This window comes from Melanostigma gelatinosum (genome assembly GCF_949748355.1).
Source record: "Melanostigma gelatinosum genome assembly, chromosome: 1".
NCBI classification, from domain to species: Eukaryota; Metazoa; Chordata; class Actinopteri; order Perciformes; family Zoarcidae; genus Melanostigma; species Melanostigma gelatinosum.
In genome coordinates, this window is record NC_136634.1 from 21,050,223 (window position 1) to 21,073,612 (window position 23,390).

The window sequence follows — 23,390 nt, forward strand, 5'->3', positions numbered from 1 at the left end:
TGCTTTCTAGGTAGAATTCACCAAAATGATGACAATAACAAACCATAAACCGGTATCCTACCTGGAAGGTGCGGCCTCCCCAGGCAAGGCGTGCAGCCAGTATGTCGGCGTGTGGAATGATGAAAAGTGCCAGAAGGACCCCGAAAGACAGCAGCCAGATGAAAGGCCGTCGTCTGCCATAACTGCTGTGGCAGTGGTCACTGGCAGAGCCAATCAGAGGGATGAATAGGAGACCGAGCACTGGACCAATACCTGTGGACAGAGCAGGAACACACTGAAGCAGTCAGAGACAACACCAACAACGAATAGAATATGTAGAGGACAATGTGGATAAAGTAAAAAGAAATTCAGACAACGTTTGAAACAAACAGCATAAGAGGAACGCGGCATTTTCCTTCTGGAAAACGCCACACTTATCAAAATTGGCATGAAATCCTTAAATCACACATTGCATTTGCACTTATACTTTCCAAGCAGATTTTTCACAACATCCCAAAGGCAAAAACTCAGGTGTCGATCAAGTCTCTGTTCAGCTTTAGTGGCTTACAACGGCTTCTATGACTGGTTGACAGGTGTTTGGGTGTTTTTCAGCCTGCCTTCAACCGGTCCTGTCAAGTCCTGCTTGCTGCTCCCCTACCAGGGAGTGAACTGCATGTGCCTCGCTGCCATCATTGTTGAGTGCTAGTGAGGTTCCTACAGATGGCCTGTTGCCTGAGGGGTAACCCAGCCTCAGCTCATCCTCCACACGCCGTCGGGTCTGGCTAATTAGAACACACCATGGTACATGTGGGGTTCACATACACACGTGGAATATCGAAAACGACCCGATCCGTGAGAAAAGCAGGCCTGCCAGCATGCACAGAACAGCATTAGTGGTAATATGTTAGAATGATGATGAGCCCATACAGAGCCTGCACGAGCTGAATGAAACAAGCAACTAGAAGTACCGCCTCCGCCAACCAGAGATGCAGATTACATCCACGTCTGTCCAAAATGTCACTTTATCGTTTAAGACATTTGTGTGAAATTCTCATAATTACCATGTAAATGATTGAGTTCTGGCCAAAAATGTGTTGCGTGAGGTCACAGTGTAACCTGAACCGTTGTGTCTCCGCCAGAGGCGCATAAAAATCATTGCAGACTCTCAACATTCCCTCTTCTCTGAATCGGACCATCGCCATCAGGAAGAAGACCTGACATGTGCCGAAGTGCAAATCAAACCACCTGAAGCTATTTTTTGTTCCCGTCTCCATCGAGCTGCTGAACTCTAATTCTAAATCTTAGTGCAATGTGCAATAACGACAAACATTTTAACACTTGGCATTTTAATAAGAAAAGTTTTTTTTTTTTTTTTTTTTTTTTACAGCTGCCATGTCAAAAGATGTTTTCATGCTGTTATTGTAATGTGTTTTATGTAAAGTAATGGACTCCCCATAGAGTTTAATCTACACTCGATGCTTTCCAGCCTCTGAAAACAACGCATGCTGCTTTCCAGCTCTAGTTACGCACACACAAATCAGTGTGGTGTCTAACCTAACACACACATATAAAATCTCATATAAAATGTGAATACTAAATATGCTTAAAATAGCAAGAGTAATGGACACCTCGGTGTTAAAACGCATAGAGTGTCTTCTCCGCTAACAGAGAGGAAACTAGAGAAAGGAAGTAACAACTGGAGGATGAAGCAGCCAACAAATGGCTATTAGATAAAGTAGAAAGCAGCCCTCTGTGAACCTGACACTACTGCTCGTGGAAATTAGCTTTAACCCTCCCAAGACACAATATCTATCTTCATTGAAATAAGACTCCAGCACTCCATTATAATACAGGGAGATGAGAATTAGGTTGAGTGCCATTTCCAGACTGGCTCACAGTGCAGGCTGTTTGGGAGGACCTCTACAATGAACTCATTTTTCTTCATATCACCAGCAGCTGTTACAGAAACGGGAGGAGAAGTGTATATTGTTCTCCTTACTTGAATAGCCTTTTGGTTTTAGTGGAATTGTATTCATCGCCTGCATAGTCACAAGGCACTATCTCAAAGAGACGCCGTTAGTGAAGAGCATGTGAAGGCCATTTGGGCGAGGATAATGCAGCTATTCACGTTGCACACAAGTAAACTCAGTTACAGTGTGCAAATATATACCATATGGGTGATGCTAACTGTCTTTAGACACGCGTGCTACTAATTTGGGAGCACTGAGGTGACTGACCTATTGCAAGAAACAAACATGTCTGTCTGAACGTTTTCATTGGTGAGAGTTCTGTAAAGGTATAAGCAGTCAGTCAGTCAGTCAGTCAATCATAGATGCTCCTCGTTTTACAATGTTCACTGTGAAGTGGAATTCCATGCATTGCAATAAGCAACACATGTCTCAGTCTGTCTGGAAACCGTGGCTCTTCCTCCGGCACTTTGCTCTCCTGCTGCCTTTCAATTAGCGCCGATTACCGCCTCAACAAAACAACTGATGATATGTCCACTGATTTATGCAACATCCTCAATTATGTCTTTATGACCTGAACGGGAAAGAAGATAGGAGCCCTGAGGCACGGTCACGCCTCTGTGCAACACCCCTCCCCCCCCCCACCCCCCACCCCCCACCACCACACAAAGTTGGCCACCACTGGACAAGTACACATCTTGTTCTTCTCATAGCGTGAACAGAAACTCATCAAATCGGTTTCCATCTGTTATAATGGCTTTAATGTAACCACAGCCCACAACGCATTCAGACTAATTAAAATACAATCTCATTTCTTTTCAGCCTCATGACAAGACACAAAGTATTGCAAAGTGAATAAATGGCACTTACGGGCTATGAAAATCTATTAATTGGACAAGAAAACACTCAAGTGGTCAATAAAAAAGCCACAGAGTAGATGATCAAACCCTGGCAGTTCAGCAATATGTGTGTGTGTGTGTGTGTGTGTGTGTGTAGATGTGAACAAGTCATGTTTAATAACAATAATAATAACAGTAAATACCCTGTCAGAATAAGGACAGAGAGGCAGAGATTATGAGAGCATGTGCATGTGTGTGGGAAAGAAGGACGCAGAAGCAAAACACACGTGCACACACACACACACACTATGAGGACGCAAACGGGCCTGGTAACCAGATCCCAAGCCCTTACCTAGCACCATGGTCATGTAGCGCTCCTCCACTCCGGCCTCCAGCAGCAGGGGGGGCACGTATGTGATCCCAGCTGCCACACAGATCTCCAGGCCACAGGCCAGGGAGTTCAGCAGGACGAGACGCCACTGAGACCTCCATCCAGGCATATTTACTGGGGCGGGCTCGCCTTTCCTCTCCTCTGGGATGGCCTACTACTGGGGGCAGGGGCAAGGGGAGGCAGATGGTCTGTCCCCGGTGGGACAAGAGGGCTGTCGGGGAGGGACAGCAGCAAAGACACGTGGATGTCTCAGATGACCTGGAGGACTCATCCTCTTCTCAGCATTCTGGATCTGAAGAGCAGGGGAAGACGAAAAGGAGAGCTGTGAGAAACGGGAGGAAACTTTTGGGAACTTTTGATCGGCTGGGAACAAACATGAGCGAGGGCTAAGGCTACCACGTTATACAGGTCATTCCCAGGTTGCTTCACCTGGAGGTCAGTGGTCTCAGGTTGCATGGGGGATGTCTCTCACGACAGCATCTAATCAACACAAATTCCAATTTCTTTCCTTCTTCTTTTTAATGGGAGTGGAAGCTACAGTCTGAAGTATATGATATATATGCGTTCTCAGAGCTCCTCACCAACAGCTTCGGGACAGCAGTAACAACAGGCGGACCGAGGGGATGAGTCAACTGGAGCGACGTGGCGAACACACAGAAACCATTTGCCAAGAAAATTCGTTTCCCCTCTGCAGCATTGCGTGCCTTTATTAAAGTCTCAAAACATGCATGGTGGAGGTTTGAAAGATCCAAGACCCTAATTTCCCATCTCTCTCCTTTATACACCTCCCTTCCTCCATAATAACGCGAGTATTAGAGGGAGCCTTTCCTGGGCTGACCCTGTCATTATCTGTATTATTAAGCTCTGCAGTCCTCCCTCCACATTTCCGTTCCTTCCAGAATACTACCATTGTTCAGCGGAATGTGCATGGAAAAAGTCTTTATCACCTGAAAAGACTTGTCACGAGCGAGAGAGAGAGCGAGAGAGCGAGGAGGTAGAAGAGAACATCTGAGAGGGATGATATTTCACAGCATGTTTCACCAGAAAACTATGATGTGATTCTAGAAAAGTGATTTGTGTTGTGAAGATCATGTGTTTCAGTCAAAGGCTGAGCTGCATGCGACTCTAAGCTTTGTGTACGAAGACAAACAGAACACCAACGTGAACCACATCAAACTGTGTCCTTGTTATGTTTTGCACGCTGTCCCACATTGGCAGAGGAGTCAACCACACATTGAAAGATTTATTTTTTTTTCCTTTCGTGAGAATAGCTGATATTCCCTCACAGGCCTCATTGTTAAGATGCCATATGTTCAACCTATCCCTGTTCCTAATCAGTCCTGCGTTTCTGAAGAGATTGTAGTGTTACATTTGACTGATATTCATCTGAAGGACGGAGGTGTTTCTTTCATTCCAAAGACAACATATCGGGCTGCCTGCAATCTGTGTGCGTTTAGATATCTGCACATGGAAAAAAGACTTGAGATTACCATTATAGTCACCATCCATCCACCAATGAGGTGTGCTTTCTTTTAAAGCAGAGGGAAAGAGCAAGAACAGTCAGAACCGCCGCAAACACAGAAACAACAAAGTGCTATATTTGCATTTGGTGTGACATTTGTCTGCCAAAGCGGCCCATCTGTTCTCTCCCAGCAAAAAAAATAAATAAATGGATGTCATCGTCTCTAACAAGATGTGGTTAATCACAGAAACATGCAGCGATCAGTAAGTGATTTAATCAGATTCATACAGTATAGGATATGCATCTTGAGTGGTTTGTTACAAGTTTGAAAGTAGTTTCCAGTAGATGTTAACCAAATGTCATCAATGATGCCATCAGAGTTCCGACAGCACTCATACATTCCCAGCTCAGCCAGTCTGAGTCCTTTGATATACGGGCTCTTTGAGAATCGGAAGGACAAAGCGACAGTGTTAGCCGGCTGGACCTAGCATGGGGCCTGGGTCACTGAGAGAGAGGACCATTTCACACCCGCCGGATCACATTCCCACCCAGCCTGGGCACGCTGAAAGACACCCATCAGGAGACCAGCCTTTGCCCCGGTGGCCTGTCTGGTCACAACAACCCCCTACCAACATGTTCTGTGTACGTTCCCCCTCCCTCTCCTCTGCATTACGTCCTCATCCTTCCTCAACCCATGAGGTCAGCTTCGTCTCTGACCTGCATTCTAACAGACATATCTGCCCACGACTGGTTATGCCTTATGGTTCTGAATCTCAGTGCGAACGCTTTCAAATGCAGCCCCAGCTGACTCGCTTGTCATACGTTCTCACTGAACACAGAAGGGCCCCTCGGTGGCAAGAATAGAGAAATCTGATTTGTCTACCCAAGCGTCTGCGGCTTGTCTGGAGGCCTGCACAAAATGCAAGTCAGATTCCAGGGTTTTTCAAATTGACTGGTTGCTTAAGTCCTGACCCGAGTCAGAGTTAGGACAGGGGTGAGGGAGGAGGATGGATAGATGAAACAGTAGGAGTGTCGGGAAGCATTGATCAGTCCATTTATCCACCTCAAAAGTCAAACATGAAAATAAAATCCATTCGTTTGTTTTTAATATGGTGCTCTTAAGCCAATTTCAATGTTTGTGGCATTCGCACGAAGCAGAACAGAGCTCTCAAGCGCTCGCTCTAGGGAGGGAAGAAAGAAACACACGCCCGCGCACACACACACGACTCTGCAATGTATTCCAGTCATGCTCTTCATCGTCCTCTTATAGCCTTGGAAACAGCTCTCCTGTAAGGCTGCACAATCTAACTTTAAAAAAATGATTCATTGTGACGTCAACTAGCACAGTTAAAACATTGTGAAATACTGCGATATTGCACAATCTATACACACCTTGATATGTTTTGTTATTTTAATCGCAAGCAATATTTTCATTGCGACATTCAAAGTGTTTGCACATGTTGCATATTTCACTCATATCGCGCAGCCCTACTCTCCTCGTCACCTTCCGTGTTTAAACAATTCAATGTGAGCCAGGCTGGTGAGGAGGGGTGGTGGGGGGCAGCTTTTGTCAGCTCTGCCATTGCTCCATTACCATGACCTATTCAGCAACAGCCCCCCCCCCCCCCAAAATAAAAAACCCGGTCCTAATGACTCTGAACGGTATTCTTACAATACAAAACAGCCTTTGTATACATTGTGCCAGAGAGAGTCATTTGATATAGTGAGCTGTTATCGAGTCCAGTTCCAAGTCTTTTATTGACGCAGCGTTCATATAGATGGTAGGATATAGAAAGAGTGTGTGTCTGTGTGTGTGTGTGTGTGTGTGTGTGAGAGAGAGAGAGGAGTTGGGTGGGCAAGGATGGGGGTCTCAGTGGGGTTTGGAAGAGAAGAGGGGAAGGAATTGCTCTGAGATGACATCAGAGCCACAGGCACATGGAGGCTGTGGCTGCAGAAACCTCAAGAGGAGGGTCTGGTTGGGAGTTTGGCTCAAGCTGAATGGCTGCAGCACTGTGGCCTGTTTTCCACAGTGTTGTGCTGAGTTCCTGCACATTACTGTGCACTGTGTTCAGTTCCTCTCGGCACCTCAGATGTTCGCGATGCGTCCTTCGCACAAAATCGTGGACAATGTGTGTGTGTGTTCTCTCCAAACAGCCAATGTACCAACGGTACGTTAGCTGCATGCTAGCTAGCGATGCTGTTCTGTCATTTCTCTCCCGTCTCATTTGTCTTCTCGTGTACATTTATGAAGCAGATTCTGAAATCCTCTGACATGTCTTTGGCCAGATTTACATCTAATCTCTGTATCTAAGACGTGCATGTATCACACAGTAACGGTTCAAATGACTCACCAGCTAATTGTAATGCTTGTATTTAATTTCTACCTGGTTTGGACAGGTGTTCTGATTCTTTCATTTCTTTAACCTTTAATGATTCAGGGAAGTTTCACCCAGATGTGTCGGGGGAATGCACTGACGACCTCCCGGTCGCACTTCTTCCTTCCAACCTTTAGACCACCACAGCCCCTTGCACTGACACCATCAAACCTCTGCCACCATTTCCCCCCCAATCACACCGTCTCCTTCAGTTACTCACGACTGGATAAGATCATGAAACTTGTTTAACTTGCTTCAGTAACAAAAAAAAGTTGAGTGTTTGATTTGTGTTCTGCCTCGGCTCACTTGAAAGGCAGCCCTTACCGCGCTGACCCTACCCCCTAGCCTGAAATCTTAAGCCTACATCCATCACTGTGACCCCTGACCCCGCCTTTCACCGCAAATCATGTGACCAACATAACATTTCAAAGGCCGCGCCGGCAGGCGGACGGCTGTCTGTCTGCCGCTAATACTCTCCTCCTGTAATGTGCTGCCTAGTTAAATGAAAAGTCAACCTGTCGCCAGTTATGTTGAAGCAGTGCTTCTGGGAGAAGATGCGATGAAAGGACATACATCTTATGATGGAGCAGGAAACTTAACCTCGTCTTACTCCTGGAGGGTCTAGTGACACTGGAGCGGTGCCAAAATGGGGAGTGCTCTTTCCATATCTGCACCTAATTAGGCCAACGACTCTAAATAAGTCCCTTTACTTTAAAAGACTAAAAAGACGACAAGAAACTAATCGTCCACGGCTCCTGAGAGAACAATGCTATCAGCGGCTTCAAAAAATATTTTAGGGGGGAGGATGCCATTTATGGTTAAGAGGAAAAAGCTATTATCAAAGCAATCATTCAAATTCAGTAATTCATTCACAACACAGGAATTCCCCAATAGAGTTTTAAAAAGCAGCTCTACACCAACGGACTCCTACATTGAAAAAAAGTCAGTGCTTATCCGAAGGAGACTGCAGCGGATCCACACGGAAGGACTTGAAACACACACACACACAAACACAAATGGCACTTATCAGGTGAACATGTGAGGAATGCATCCTAGGATGGGCTGCTCTGGTGTGGGATAATTAGGGTGTGTGTGTGTGTGTGTGTGAGTCAGAGGGTGAACTGAGGAAGCTCTGTCCACAAGAGAGAATGAAGGCAGCTACGGCTCAGGGAGGTGACAGTTATCGTACTGGCCCATGCAAATAGCACAACAATGGAGTGCAGCAGAGTTGGTCTGTGTAGCCTCTTGTGAGTCAATGTGGCTGATAACACGCCTCCCCACGGGCCGTGGCTTTCCAGTCATCGCAAACCTATTGTGTTAAGGTGAAAGGACTAATAACAGGGAATGCAGACGCTAATGAGCTTTCTTTCAACCATGATCAGGTGTGTTTACATTTAGTTAATAGAGTCACAGTCTTAATTAGGTTTATTCAACAGCCAGTTAATTGCTGTGAGACAGACGGTATTTGTGATCAACACTATGTTGTAACATGCAAGAATGAGATGTATTGAAGACGCAGGCTAAAGTGTGTGGCACCTTTTTTTAATATTCCAAGTCAAATCATTGATATAGCCATGTTATAACACTTCCATTCTGGTAAGAATGCTACGGTCAGTTCTTAAATTAGACTCTCTACAAGAAGAGAGGATGAAACTGGACTTCACTAATATTAGCAGTCACAATACAGGAGCTACGGTTTCATTTCATGACATGCTCGTCACATTCAGAGGGAATTCATCATGCTTGGCTGAATGACAGCAGATAAAACTCCCCAAAATGCGTGACTAAACATGTGCATCTTTGCCATTACAAAGACATCTGTTAATTCTAACTTGTACAGCTATTTGCACATTGAGGGAAGACAATGTAAGAGAAAGTGTGATGAAAGCACAATAACACGATGAGCCCCAGAGGAGAGGATTTATTTGGCAAAATGACACTCACCAGCCAAAGAAGCGACGCTCAAAGGGTCCATCGACAGACACGCACTGCTGGAAATTGAGCATTTAATCTATTTTAAAGGCTGCTCACACTTTTTATCCAATCAATACACTCCACTCGCAGAGCATATCTGCACGGACTCTTTTGACCACCTGCTTCAACCCTATGCTCAGTGAGTGACTTTTTTTTTTTTAAATCCTGCTTCTTTTTGTGTCCCGTTTCCTCCTCTCTCATTTAGTCCACCTCCCATTATCCTCCCTCCCTCTCTCTCTCTCTCTCCCTCAGCCTGTAAGGTGGGAACTGGGAAAACCCCAAGGCACTTGAGGAATCCTGTCACTTCCTGTCCGTCAGTATGGGTCTCAGAAAATGTGTTACACAATCCGGACCAAAGCTAAAACCTTGCCCTGGAATATTGTACAGAGACACACACTTACCTGTGTTGTCTGGCAGGAGCAGGCGGTTAGGAAACAAAGAATGAATAGATATCTCCTACCACTCACCCATCCCTTCTTTCTCACTGTCTATATCAACTCCCTAAAGGTTCTGTATTCTACCCCCTGACCCAGTATCATGTTCAGCTGTCTCAGGCCAGGGGCAGCTCTCCCACCCTCTCTCATTACCTCCCCTCCTGCAGCACAGTCTTAGCTAAGCTCACACTACTGCATGACCGCTTGTCCATGGACCGCTTTAACCCTTTTCCTGGTTCACCAGCTCAGCCAGCAATAAGCCTATTTGAGTAGACTCGTACATGCACGATTACTTGCAAACACGCACACACCATCACTCAACCCCCAGCTTGCTGCCATTTCTGTACCCCGCGCCTGGAGGCCAAGACCAACCCTCCATAGAAAAGCTTTTAATTAGATAACAGTGAGAGGTAGGAAAAAAAAAAAAGTGGAGCGAAGGGAGCTCTAAAATGGGAAGGGTGGTGGTGGGTGGGGGTGTGGGGGTGTCGAGTAATGTCATTAGACAATGGCTGGCTTTAAGGAATCCCCATTTCTGGAGCCCAGAGGCAGATCAATATGAAGACAGAGTGCGGAGAATGGAGTGGTCTCACTGACGTCACGATCTCCTTAGTTACCAGGTCGGTCGGCCATGTTGGAGTACATACAGATCCTCCATGGCGGCGAGTAAACAAGGAAGTGCGGCGAAAATACCATACTTTGAACCACTGGATAGTGCATCAAAGGTTCGCTACCTGGCCAAATTGAAGGTTATTGGTAACTTGGATCCTTATACGATGAGTGCAGATCGTTTCAGTGCCGATCCTACTTATCTTCCATCGGTAAACTACGCCAACATCTACACGTATCTCGTGAACACCCCCAGTCCTTACACGAAAGACGAGCTGGAGTGCTACAAAGGGCTCGACGCTGATAATCAGTTTGTCAGTGGATGGGTCCGAGACGTCAAAGCAACGGTCGTCGAGAATTCTCATCTCGTCATTGGAAGGGTAAATATATACAGATCTGGTCCGATATTTAGCAATATTCAATGTTTACTCAGCGCAAACAGACACGTGTGTTTGTTTACATTGTACGTGCATGTCATTGTGTGCGTGTGTGTAGGAATTCACTTTCAACTAACTCCTAACTTCATCCCCCCCCACACATATATATATATATACACATATATATATATACATGATACGACGTTAAACTCATATCAAGCAATGCTGAGGCTGCATCTATGTGTTTCGTCTGTTGTACACGCTCGACACATCTCTGGCACCGACTGCTGTCACGGGCCGATGAAGCTTCGGTAACCTTCTCATGTCCATGTTTAATTTATATTTCCTTTATTAAATACTGTTCACAAACGAATTTGCAAATAAAATCACTGACCACTTATAAAGTGATCCGCACATACTCGAGTGTACCCCAAATTCGATTCCTTTATATCTCGAGAGATGCGCGACAGCCATTTCTGGCGACGTCGCTTGGATAGCTCCTTCGTGTAATTTCCTTGATGTGTAATAACCGCTGGCAAACCAAAGAATGATTTCTTGTCTCTATCAGCTCTGCTGCCACAACCAAAGACAGCACAAAAGTTCACCATGATCGATAGGTTCTGCGACTCAGCCGTGCATGCCAGTGGCTGTGTGTACTCCAACATGTACTCCAACATGGCCGACAGCTAAACTGTGACGTCACACGAGACCACTCCATGGCTGCTGGCAGCACTTCCCCTCTGCAACAGGAGTGGCTTGCCTGGAATTAAGAGAATTCTGAAAATCCCATTTTGGAGGAAGTCGGGGCCTCGCTCACTCTGCTTGGACTTCAGTGTCCTCACTTACCGAATACGTCTGACTCTCTGACAAAACCTTCTGTTTGGAGAAATCTGGACAAGCTCACACAGAACAAATGTTGCCCTTCCTTTAAAAACAGTCAGCAAATGCACATTATCTCAATGGTGTGCAATCACCCGCCCAAAGTACACGTATGCTTATCTCCAACAAACACCCTCCTTGTTGCCCAATAATTAAATAGGAATGGAAAAAGACAAAACCTCTTTCCATACCAGACACTTACTTTCCCCAACCGCCTGACAGCTCTTTCTACAGATTGCTCCATGGAATGATACTGCACCAAAACACATCTTCAACCTTCCGTGCTGCCAGGTTTCTATTGTTAACACTGTGTATGTGCTCGACTGCAGCTTTGGCTAACGACACATGAGCACACTGGGCAGGGAGAGGAGCCTTTAATTCCATGGTAGCCTGTTTCCACAAACCCGGCTTCTCCTGTGCGTCAGAAATAGAATGGAAGGGCCACTACTCTTGACATGGCAGCAGGGACCCAATAGAGCCTAAATGTCAGCCACATTATACATAGCACGAAGGATGGGATGGGAAAGATCAATCACTCCTTGTGTGCTTCCACAGCAAATTAACCTTCAAGTAAATACGTGACGCTGATGCTTAAACACATTAAACACAGAGCTTTCATACATACCCGATGGCTTTTAAGATGTAGCGCCTTCAGGATTAGCACTATTCCAATGACGACCAGACGGCTAACCTTCTCCAGGAGTTATCTATCCTAGGACAGAACATAGATGGTCCAAGACTCTTCTACATAGTCCCTTAAGGCTGAAGTTGTTCTTACACAGGGCCATCTGTCGCACACCGCCACAGCATGCCTCGTAACATAAATAATGAAAATGAAATGATGGAATATTTCATCCATTAAGCTGTGAGGCTAATAATGTTACGTCCCCTTTAGGGTCAGTCAAAAACTCTTCTGCGCCCGAGAAGAGAAGATGAACTCAAAGCAACAAAGCTAACTTGAGTATGTATGGGGTTTCCACTCCACCGGATTTCAGGACCAACACCTCCCTAATGAAAATGTGACATGTGTCGGCGAGAAATGCAGGGTTTTCCCCAGAGAATGCCGTTTCCATTGTGATATGGGTGCACCGCTATCTTGTATCCTCGCATGCTTTGTTCGTATTGGATTAAAGAAAAACACAGAGGTGTCAAAAACATCTGCTCTGTCAAATAATTACTGAAACAATTCCCCCTCTAATTTACTATGTTCAACAAATGTCTCAACAGCAATGCATGCGACCAATTGATCATGCAAATGTTCTTTTCCCAGAACAAACATAATATTCCTCTTTCACTGCTCTTGTAACTTCGTGTTTCACACAGAACTGAGATTTGGACCAAATAAAACCATACAAATAAAAGGGAACACTATATGTTCTTCTTTCTTAGTGAGCTTTATAATGATCAGTTCATACATTAAGAATAAATTCCTGCACGAACAATCACTGAAGCCATCATCTGGCATTACTTCCATATTAGCTAGACTAGCAGCTGGCCATGTAACATCCAGAGCAGACAGTATGTATAAACCCTTTATTATCCACAGTGGATAACTCTCCACCACCTACTGCAGGGACAGCGGAGCCCTTTCTCCAACAGACTCATCCAGCTCCGCTGTCACGAGGAGAGATACAGGAGAACATTCCTGCCCTCTGCAATAAGACTTTAGAATAAATCACCTCTGGCCAAACCATCATTCACTTGACTACAACATGGCTACACTATCTTTGCACTACTGTTTAGTTTATCGAGTTTGTTTAATTAATACGATTCTATTTCATTGTGTATATTGTGCATTTTTTTAATACTTTTTTTTTACAATTTTTCCCTTGCGGGATGAATAAAGCATCTATCTTAAAAAGCACTGCTTTCACGTTCCCTGAAAACAAAAGGGAGCTTCACTTGCTGGTACGATGTCTTCCTGAAAAGGAGCCTCACAGCAGGACGTGTGTTATTCTCCTGAGAGAAGAAATGTCCTAACAGACTATTAAACCGGGCTATTAAAGAACAAACAGAAAAGCACACATGGAGTTCAGACAGAGATGTAAAGTCCACTGAGGAACACAATCTTACTTGCGATGCTCTCAGAGATTCATTGTCTTCAGGAGGAACGCTCATACTGTTTACTGTGGTTCCTCCAGCTGCAAACAGGAAGAAGAAAAGGCTTGATGGGTAACTTTACAGTTATTTAAGACATGATGATGATGATGCTCAGGACCATCTCAAAAAGCCTTTAGTATCTCTAAATTACCATGGCAACTACATTGAGTGATAATGAATGAACATGTTTGAAGGATAACAGTGATATCATACGTTTCTGCTTTTAATTTGTATATCTCAATATTGAGACAACGCATCACTTAGATTAGCCTAACAAACAAGTTTTAGAGAAATTGGGGCAGTTTCCCATTAACTAAACATTAAACTTAATGCAGCAGACCTGACTTACACTTCATATATATATATGTATATACACATACATACATATATACACACACATACATATATACACACACACACACACACATAAATAATATATGACTATCCCTGTAAATGAGCCAGTGTTAAACTACTGGCTAATGTGTCATAATGTTACGTTATGCGATGGTAACCCAAGGAAAACACATCCGTGAGGATATCAGATGGATCATCTTTAATAATAAACAAGGAGCAATACCATGTTCTAAAAAAGATCTAAAACACATTTGTCCTATTGGATGACATTTTATCATGGCTTGCATTGACTAGCGGTACTGAGATGAAGTGTCAGAGTTTGTTGTGTCGCCTTGTGTTGTCCCCACAGAGTATTTATCAAACGGACTAGACGGTTATTTTCATGGCCAATCTCAAAGTCAAACAATTTTTCGTGAAGTCATGATGATGATAATGATGATGATGATGAGCCTTATTACATGGTATGAATTGCAATGTAACCATTAAATACACACAATTGAAGCAATGGAATATTTAGCCCATGAGGCCACGTAAACAGGTCTGATGTACACTGGGAGGCAGGGAAGAAGACATCAATAGAGGCATATAGGGAAATTCCCCATATTCTATGTGAAATCAGTGTAAATGGTCAATGGAGTGGCTTGAAGAGATAAATTCCTCAGTGCGTGCTGTATTGACCCAGAAAGCTGAGTTCCAACATTTAAGATCATAAGATATTGTCATTGATTCATGACAAGAACATTAATGTAAAGGAAATGAGACATTTCATTCAAAGTGTAGAGATGCAGGATTACTCCACAACTGTCCAACACAAACACGTGTACATCATCTCGCGAACACAGTTTCCACAAGACGCATCCTTTCCAGCCAGAACCCCGACTCAGCACAGGGGGATGTGGCAAGCAGGAATTAGCCTTTACAGTGTTGAAAGTTCCTCTAAATAAAGGCGAGTCAGCGAACTTAAAATACTTTGGAGAACAAATACGGTAAGTAGTATAGAGGTACCGGGTGACTTATAGGACGTTGAGGGCTGAGAGACATTACAGATAGAGGAAATAGAGCCAGGGAGGCCCTTCCAGCTGTTTTCAAGAAACTAGAAACACCAAGGCCATGAACCCTCCAGCTGCAGGGATACAGTTCACACAGCAGTGCGTAGAGGACTGACAGCAACAAGGACGGACGGACATCAACAGGTCCATCTCCTTTTTCCAGCTGTTGTCAAAGCAGTAGTGGCCCTAAGGCCCAATGATTAACGCCTCAGTCAAATGCTACACAAACCAGATGGGAAAGATGGAAGAGAAGGGCAAAGTCCTCTCTCTGTCCAACCAGTAGCATCGACACACACACACACACACACACACACTCTGACTCTCCATATATGCCTAACCTTGTGTGCACACAACATTTAAATACATTTTAGTAAACATCCTGCCCACAGTCATGAAGTGCTCTGCAGTGGCATTGTAATTTAATGTAGCCCATCCTCTAAAAACAGCGGCATAAAAACACAATTACACAATAGGAAGCCTTTTACAACGGTACGGCCTTTGTGTGCCAAACCCACAAATGCAGACTAAAAGGCGGAAGGCTACCCTGGGTGTTTTTGGAAAATAAGAAATGTCAATCATCAGCTCTGCAAGATGAAAAGCCGGTAAACAAAAGAAACATGTAATCAAGACAAATCTTAGCTTCCCTCATCTCAATCAGGTCCTCTCAACCTCGGACAGGACACTCGATATCAAACAAGTTCCCAAACGGGACAGCGTTTACCGTCAACGAGGGTGGAACAGCAATTCCATTAGATGTGGCTGTGTGCATATGTGTGCGTGTGTGATATTGTACACGTGTGCATGAGCAGCAGGGCCCTCTTCACACATATGCAAGCTGTTTGGGGACCATCATGGCTGATCCGCTAAGCCTGCTGTACGAAGCGTTTCTGACAAAAACACTGAACTGGCAGAGGCAGGCATCAAAGCGGTCGCACTCATATTGACTCAAATCATAGGCTTGATCCTTTCACGAGGCACAGAGCATCTCAAATATCAAGGTCTCCCTCAAAACACTCAATCGCATCCCTTTCAGCTCGCGACATGAAAGAGAACACTGTGGTGTCTTGGAATACGCCGTTTCCCCCATTCACAGCGACCGACTTCAAAGAGCGCTAATTCGAATGGGAACCTTTCTCCGCTCCCTTGGCTCGCCGTTTTGGTAAGAAATCATCAGGAGGGGTCAGGGTCATTCATAATTTGGCACACTGAACTTTTTACCAGATCTGCCACATTACACACTCTCTAGGGCTTCTCTGACTTCGGTCGAGGAGGGAGAGAGAGAGAGAGAGAGTGTGAGTATGTATTGCAAACATCTGGCCAAGTCCTTATCACCATGGGAAAATGTCTGAGGACCAGCCCGGGTTGTCCCCGCTCCAGGGCTCGTCTCATCTGGACTTGTGGTGTAGCAGCCACGACAGGCTCTCGTGTAGTGCTTCTCGTTAATGGGGAATTATGCAATATAGGCTCGTTCGCCGTCTGTGTCCACCACCTATCGTGAGAGCCGGAGACCTGAGGCTGTTTTGCCGCCAATGCCACGCAGTCCCCTCCACACTTAAAACATGTGGGCAGAACTAAGTAAAGTTAGCAAATTGAATCAGGCCAGCAGAAGGACTGTGAGTGGAACAACGCAAAGAGAGGCAGACTGTTGGGTCTGTAGGGTTCTCTGGAGTGATGCCTTGTTAGCTGCTAGCAACTTGTTGAATGTCAACCTATACTAGGGCTGGGCGATATGGCCAAAAAAAAAAATCTCCGATTTTTTTACAAAAAATCCGATTCACGATTTAAATCGATTTTTTTCCCCCACAAATTTTTGCAGATGACAGAAGCTGTTGAAAACAATTTTTTATTTTATTTTGTGATGATTTTCCCTCGTAGGTTGATAAAAATAAAGTGCAAACAAAACCTGAACATTGTAGAAAGGTGCCTGTAGTATACAAAAAGTATTTGGTCACTCTTTTGTTTCCCTGAATCATTTAAATATAAAATTAAATTAAACATAACATTAAATGGCATTAAATAGTAGCCTTCCATTGTAAACAACTGTGCAAATGTAACTTTTTACAGTAAGCTTTTCTAACTGAATACACTGATACAAACACAGCATGAAATAAAATGTATGTGACCCTTTAACATTCACATTTTCAAAAGTGCAACATCTGATCTAACATCAACATAACATATTTTGCACAGTAAATAAGTGCATGTAAACAAAATCAAGTGCATTCACAACATAACCAACAGTATTAAACAGTAGTGCATGTTTTTTCGAAATATTTTTTGCCAGGAAGACAGCGTCGCTTGTGCTCCCGCGGTCCTGCTCCCTCCTCAGGGTGCAACGCTTCTCCCACTCGGCGGCATGCCTCTGTTTGAGGCTGTTTGTTCTGTGTCAGATGACACGAACCCGAACCATTTCCAGACCACCGAAGACACATTCTTCCCTCTCTTAAGAACGAGAGCTTCACTGCTGGCCGCCATTGTTTTCGTTTGTAAACAATGCGCGCGCACTCAACTACGGGAACCCAACGGGGGGAGGGGTGGGGGCGATTTTCTCGATTTTCAATAAAACACATCGCCTTAAAGCACACATTCGAATTAATCGATTAAATCGATTTATCGCCCAGCCCTAACCTATACTCTTCTTTAAAAAAAGAAAAAGAAAAAGAGCAACTTCAAGAACGAGAGGCAGGGTCCTGATGTGAAGATTACATCTTCATTCAGTGGCATTCTTACTCTCAACCTGTTTGACGAGAGGAACTGCACACCGTCTGTGTGTACACTTAAGAGTGCTCCACAGATTTAGCATTGCATAACATTATTGGACTCACATTGCACCGCTTTTACAAAAATAAAAACGATGCAGAAGAACCACATACATTATCTTTTTTTTTTTAGTTCAAGCATTCTTCTTCCTTGTCAAAACTTGGCACCAACGTTACCCAACATGCAACTCAACCGCCAATAGCCTGGTCAGCAATTTAGGTGTGTTACGTTGGTAGCTGCTAAGCTAAAATACGCACCTATCCTGAGGCTTTTTTGACGATTTATGAATGTATGGAATGGAGGGGAAGAAGGAGACAAGCGCAACTAAACAGAAAGAGCTGCAGTTCCTGGTGAGTTCTTAGATCAGTCAACAAAAAAAAAGAGAAAAGACAACAGACTATGAAAACACTCCAGTGGTCAGAATCGTGTGGATAAAGCGAGAAAAACATTTGTTCCAGAGTCTGTCTGGAAATAGCTTCAGACTTCTAAACCATAATGACAGAGCTTTGGTCACCGATTGCTACAGCACAGTTGCAGTGAAGTGATTCACAGAAAAACACACAGTGTCCTTGCCTCCTTTATTCTTGTGTTGCACAGACGGGAGAAAGATAAACATCAGCAGACAGTTACTTTTGCCAGCCGTACCAAAGGAATACTACTTATGCATTCCCATAATTCACGAAGTGATTCTGTTTGTACGAACTGGCATATTTCACCCATTGTGTTACAGTGCATTCGAGTTTTAATGGCAAAAAATACACAACAACAAATTAGGGCTAAAGAGAAAAAAGCAGTTGGCCAAGCAAGACACTAGAGAAGTGAAGCGGTGACAACGCACCCACTCACTTTGGCACGGAGCGATTTCATGCAAAACCAAAGAGAAGATAGGAAATATTCCTATCTTCTCTTTAATCAGACCAGATATTAGAAGAGCAGATAACCTAGATGCCTGATTTGAATATGGCTCCCTTCACCCCTCTCGCACCAATTAAAGTCAGCCATGTTCCCAAGGAGACCCTGACAGATGTTCAGCCATCAGCATCATACCATCAGAGGACGTAAACATGTCATATTTATATTTTTAATTATATTCAAAAGCACATGCCGATGAACTCAAGGTGGAACAAATGACTTAACTAAAGTTTCAGAATGATATTCTATATTATTGGGATGACATGAAAGTAAACTGGCTGGTAAGTCAAAAACCATTTAAAACAGAACGATAATGTCACAGAGGTGACATTTCTGGGCGGTAGGGTAGCTGTCATCTTTTCTTTTGGCTTGGGCCCATTAGGGGAGCCCATCAGCAGTCTCTCTCTCTCTCTCTTACAGGGAAACTGTTTGACTTTGACCCCGCAGCCTGCAGCGAGCTCGGAACAACTTTTGCGCTCCTCTGCTTCCCGCCAAACGAGAGATCCAGGAACCAGACGGGCTGCTTGATATTCAGCCCTTTCCCCTGCTGTCAGTGAGTTATGGAGGTGTAATAACGTGCATTCCCTCCATCTGTGAGCAGGTGTGATGCTTTTGATTGCCCATCAACTCTCTTTTACCATTACATTTCTCTCCCTCCTCCCGTTTCAACAAATGAGCTCACTGTTTTTTTACAATAATTAGTGCTTGAGGGTCACATTCAGGGCCCCGAGTGGTTTGAATGTTTGCGTAAAGATAACAACCAAATGGCCTACGCCACGCAGATCTGAAAAATTAACCAAATCGGAGTTCACGCAGAGACAAAGAAAACAAGAGTCAGCCAGCACGGCTTCTGTCAATATAAAGCCAACAGTAAAAAAACAGAAAGCAATTGGTCTGACTTTAGTGCAGACATGGTTTCATTTAGGCTAATTTCATGCAGACAGAAAATACAAAAAGATTACCATAAAACATAGAATTAAGGCAGAGCAACAACTAGGATGCATCTCATGTGACACACACAATCAAATCTACAGAGAAACACCATTTAGGCGTATTTTTGGCCACTGAAGCACCACAACTTGACTAATCTAGGACATGGGCGTTAAAACATGAAAGCAATGTGGAGAACCCGGCCTCGTCATGAGAGCCACGAAACAGTGCTTTCCCACTGAAGTGAGCGTCTTTCTGCACTTTTCTGACGTGAGAGATGACCATTGTACCGGTTGCATCTATTGTTCATGGATCCACGCGACACCAGAGCAACAGCGGCACACAAAGCTTTCAAGAGGACACAGAGCTTAAGAGAAGAAAAAAACCCACCAAAACCCTTCCAGCAAAAGCTCTTCAGGCCCTCTGCATTAAGAAGAGGGAGCAAAATAGTCACACCCACCACAATAATCCAATAAACCCGGGATGCCAGCCACAGCATCCCGGGTTAAGAAGCCTTTTCTATCATCGTGGAGCAGACGAGCGGTGCAAACTCCTCCCGGGGCCACACATAGGAAGTAGTGAGCGCTTAAGAATGCGGCGGCTCTGAGATCATCCTCTCTGATCATAATGACAATTAGTCACTGATCGTTAGTCGTCATATTTTTGGGATGATTTTAATGCGGTACACCCTGAGGACCTCACATGGAGACTATAGTTCCACACATAGTTGCTGAAGACACAATTAGACTTTGTATCAGTTGTTTTTTTGTTTTTTTAAAAGGAAAAGGAGGCTGAAGACAGTTTGTTGTGCGTAAACTAAATAAAGTCAAGAGAAGAAGAAAAGAGCTGCCGGGGCCAAAGGGGCTAAAGAGAAGAGTCTACTTTGCTGGGTAGAATGAATAACGCACTTGAGTGGTCCGTGGAGGGGAAAGAGGTCTTTGTGTAACGGCGGAGTCACGGTCATGGTGACAATAAAAGCCCCCTGTCATGGGTTCGAGCTGTTTAACCTTTTGATCCTCTTCCCCCCTTAATGTGGTCTTTCAGTGTTGAAGGGTGTAGTACAAGCCAAAGAAGCAGATTCACAAGAAAAAAACCACACACACATGGAAACTTTTAGCTTTTAACTGCAGCCTGCTAGAGAAGGAGTTTAGGCTACTTGAAAATGTAGTTTACATTCCTGACCTTGTAGTCTCTAAATAAAGAAATTAAAATTAGAAAGAGGCTTTCAAAAGTGAGACAAAAGTAAACTAAATTATCCTGAGTGCAAAAAAATTAAAATGTCAACGTTTGTCCACAACAGGGTGAAAACAAGGTAACAGACACAATGTAGTGTCACCTTTAGGAGACTTTCATTCTTTTATTTTACAATATTGATATAATGCATCTGTAATAAACTGATTTATAGGCAGTAACGCACAATAATAGACTATTTCAGACAAGGATTAATCAAAGATTTAAAAAGAAAAAGAAAGTGCCTGTACTGCGACAAAACAACTGGTAAAGAATGTATTTGTTTTTTAGTGAGGATTACAACAAGGAGAAGAGAGTAGGTGAGTAATCACTGCTACAACGAAGTTAAAGTTTCTGACAAAAGTCTACTTCTCGGAAACTATGCGGAACCCGTCACTGATTCATTCATCATCTTCAACTACTGAGTGCTGTTGAGCAACACGTGTTCTAGTGTGAGTTTAACTTCCAAAACCCAACTGTAGCAATGTGAAGGCTAACAAAAAACGTTTTCTTAAATTCAGTACAATCATTTTTTTTGTTGTTTTTGTGTATGTGTGCGCCATAGTTTGTGTTCCCAGCTGCATCAGCATATCTGAGTCTAGCTGGCTCTCAGACTACTGAACTAAATACTTGACCAGTGTATGAAAACAACAAGACAGAGGAAGAGTTTGGGAGCAACTTTCCAAACAGGGTCCCCTGAAACGCCCCCCCCCCCCCCCGAAATATCCATGTGTCACAACAGCGGGGTTTGCGTCAGCACAGCACCAAACGAAGGCTCTCGCGTGGACAGAGACGGCTCGCGGTAAGCCTGTACAGTTATTGCCACCATGGCACTTGGCACCACACCAGTGTGCGCATGGAGGCTGGCGGTAGGGCTGCAGTCAACGACGCAGAGTGGAAAAAACTTCCAGAAAGCACCACGCTGCTGGACCCTGGCTAACCGTAGGCTACACCTTTCAGCCCCGGGGCTCGGACCAAAATCAAACACAACACAGCACGTTTCCATTTTCAGCTCAAGCTAAATCACCGTTTCTGGCGTCGTATGAATCAATGCGCGACACACACGCAGACGCTTGGGTCGTAATTTAAACACGTTCGTTGTCTCTACGCCGTCAATGGGGCAGCCGCACATACAATGAATAAGTTTCATCCCACGCAGCGACCATTCAGTTACAAAGTGCCGCGTCAGATTTGTGTCTAATAAACAATGCTACATATATGTATAGCATCAGTCAAATTAATACCGGCGTATTAATTAATTGAAGGACTATCTTAAATGCAACTTCACCTCAAGTTAAGTGCAGCTCCAGGAGATCCGTGCAGCAACTTGCTCGCTCTCGACGTACCGTTGCTGCTCAACTTGCAGAGAGCCAGATACCCAGCTGTGACAAACGCTGTCAAGCTCGCGGCAATTACAACTACAACTTCCGGTCTTCGTTTTCGAAAATAAAAGGACCGAGGGCACTCGCAGCTGGCGCTTTTTGCTGAATGACATCTTAATAACTCCATATGAAGCAAGAAACAAACAAAACGAACAAAGACTTTAAAGATGCGTGCGCACTCAACTCAACTAAGAGACGCACTTTGATGTTTATAATGTTCCTTTCAAAGTACCTCATAATGGTCACAAAATGTTTTATTTTCTTGCTAGTTCCGGTAGCATTACCTGTGACGTAGTTATATGAGAGGAAAACAGCCGTAAACAAACAGTTGATTCAATGACGATATTGATGTGTTTTTATTTAGTTATGCTTTAAAACACTTCTGCTATTTTTTATTATTGACCACCATTTAAATAAACTATTATTGTTCTACCTTGTCCTTCCTAATATGCACCACCTGTACACATACATCTTATGTCACCTCACTTGTTTTCTTACAGAAAGCACACCTTCTAACATTAGTTTAGTTTAGTCCGATATGTGTGCTACCGATGAGCCTCTTATCTTTAAACATGGTTATTGAATGTGTATGTATAGCTACAATTTGCTAAGCAGGCTGTTGAAACCTAAACCTGTGGATTAAAAAAAGCTTATAATATATATTCATGTTGTTTTAAGCACATCGTGACTGTAATCATTGATTAGTAACCAAGTAAAAACAAACAAACACATAAATCCTGTTTTTCTTCTCTTTCAACGAGCTATGCCATTCCTCAGACTTGTAACTCTGAATAGTTCTGCTATGCGAGGGTAAAACCTGCACTGACAGAAAACTTTGTTGCTTCCCAGGGAAGGACAAAGTTTTGAATCAATCAGACAAATGTAAACCAATGTTTCCGGTTAGGCACTAATAATGACGACTGTTCCCCGGTCATGTTTCTGTGCCTGTGAGTGACTTGACATCATCGACCGACGAGTACTTCAGCCTGAGGAGAGCCTTAAGGTTTTACTACTGACAAAACTGCTTTTAACAGGTGCCTGCCTGGTGATACTTGTTTCCCACTTGTAACTTAGTGTGCTGTCGTTTAAGGAAAAACTTTTCATATCCAGTTTGTGAATGTTGCTCTGATTTATTTCAATCATTTGTACAGAACTGAGAGAGGAGGAAGAGTTGGAGCCGCATTCTCTTCCCAAGGAAACCCAACACTCCACGCCACTGAGACCAATCCCAAGAATGCCAAACACTCAGCAATACATATTCTCACAATTGTGTGGGTTCTCAGCATGGCAGCGTGACATAAACAGTTGCAGGTTTCAACGCGAAGCGATTCAGTATCACCACTCTCTCAGGGCCACTGGCCTCCTTGTCTATCTGGAAAGGAGAGAAGGC

The 23,390-nt window shown here is 44.0% G+C and overlaps 1 protein-coding gene across 2 annotated transcripts in view; it reads right to left on the minus strand.

The window, feature by feature from the left end:
• LOC306777205 (solute carrier family 45 member 3) overlaps positions 1 to 22,001 on the minus strand; it is a 29,577-nt gene extending 7,576 nt beyond the window's left edge. The window contains exons 1-3 of one of the 2 annotated variants that reach the window (XM_079268238.1): positions 21,907 to 22,001; positions 3,138 to 3,468; positions 62 to 252 (exon numbers count right to left, since the gene is read on the minus strand). In XM_079268238.1, coding sequence (XP_079124364.1) covers positions 62 to 252; positions 3,138 to 3,285 — 339 coding nt within the window. In that variant the 5' untranslated portion in view covers positions 3,286 to 3,468; positions 21,907 to 22,001. Of the gene's footprint in view, positions 1 to 61; positions 253 to 3,137; positions 3,469 to 13,356; positions 13,396 to 21,906 lie in introns of those variants that run through there. The other variant, XM_079268239.1, reaches the window with a different exon arrangement.
• Positions 22,002 to 23,390: the final 1,389 nt, after the last annotated feature.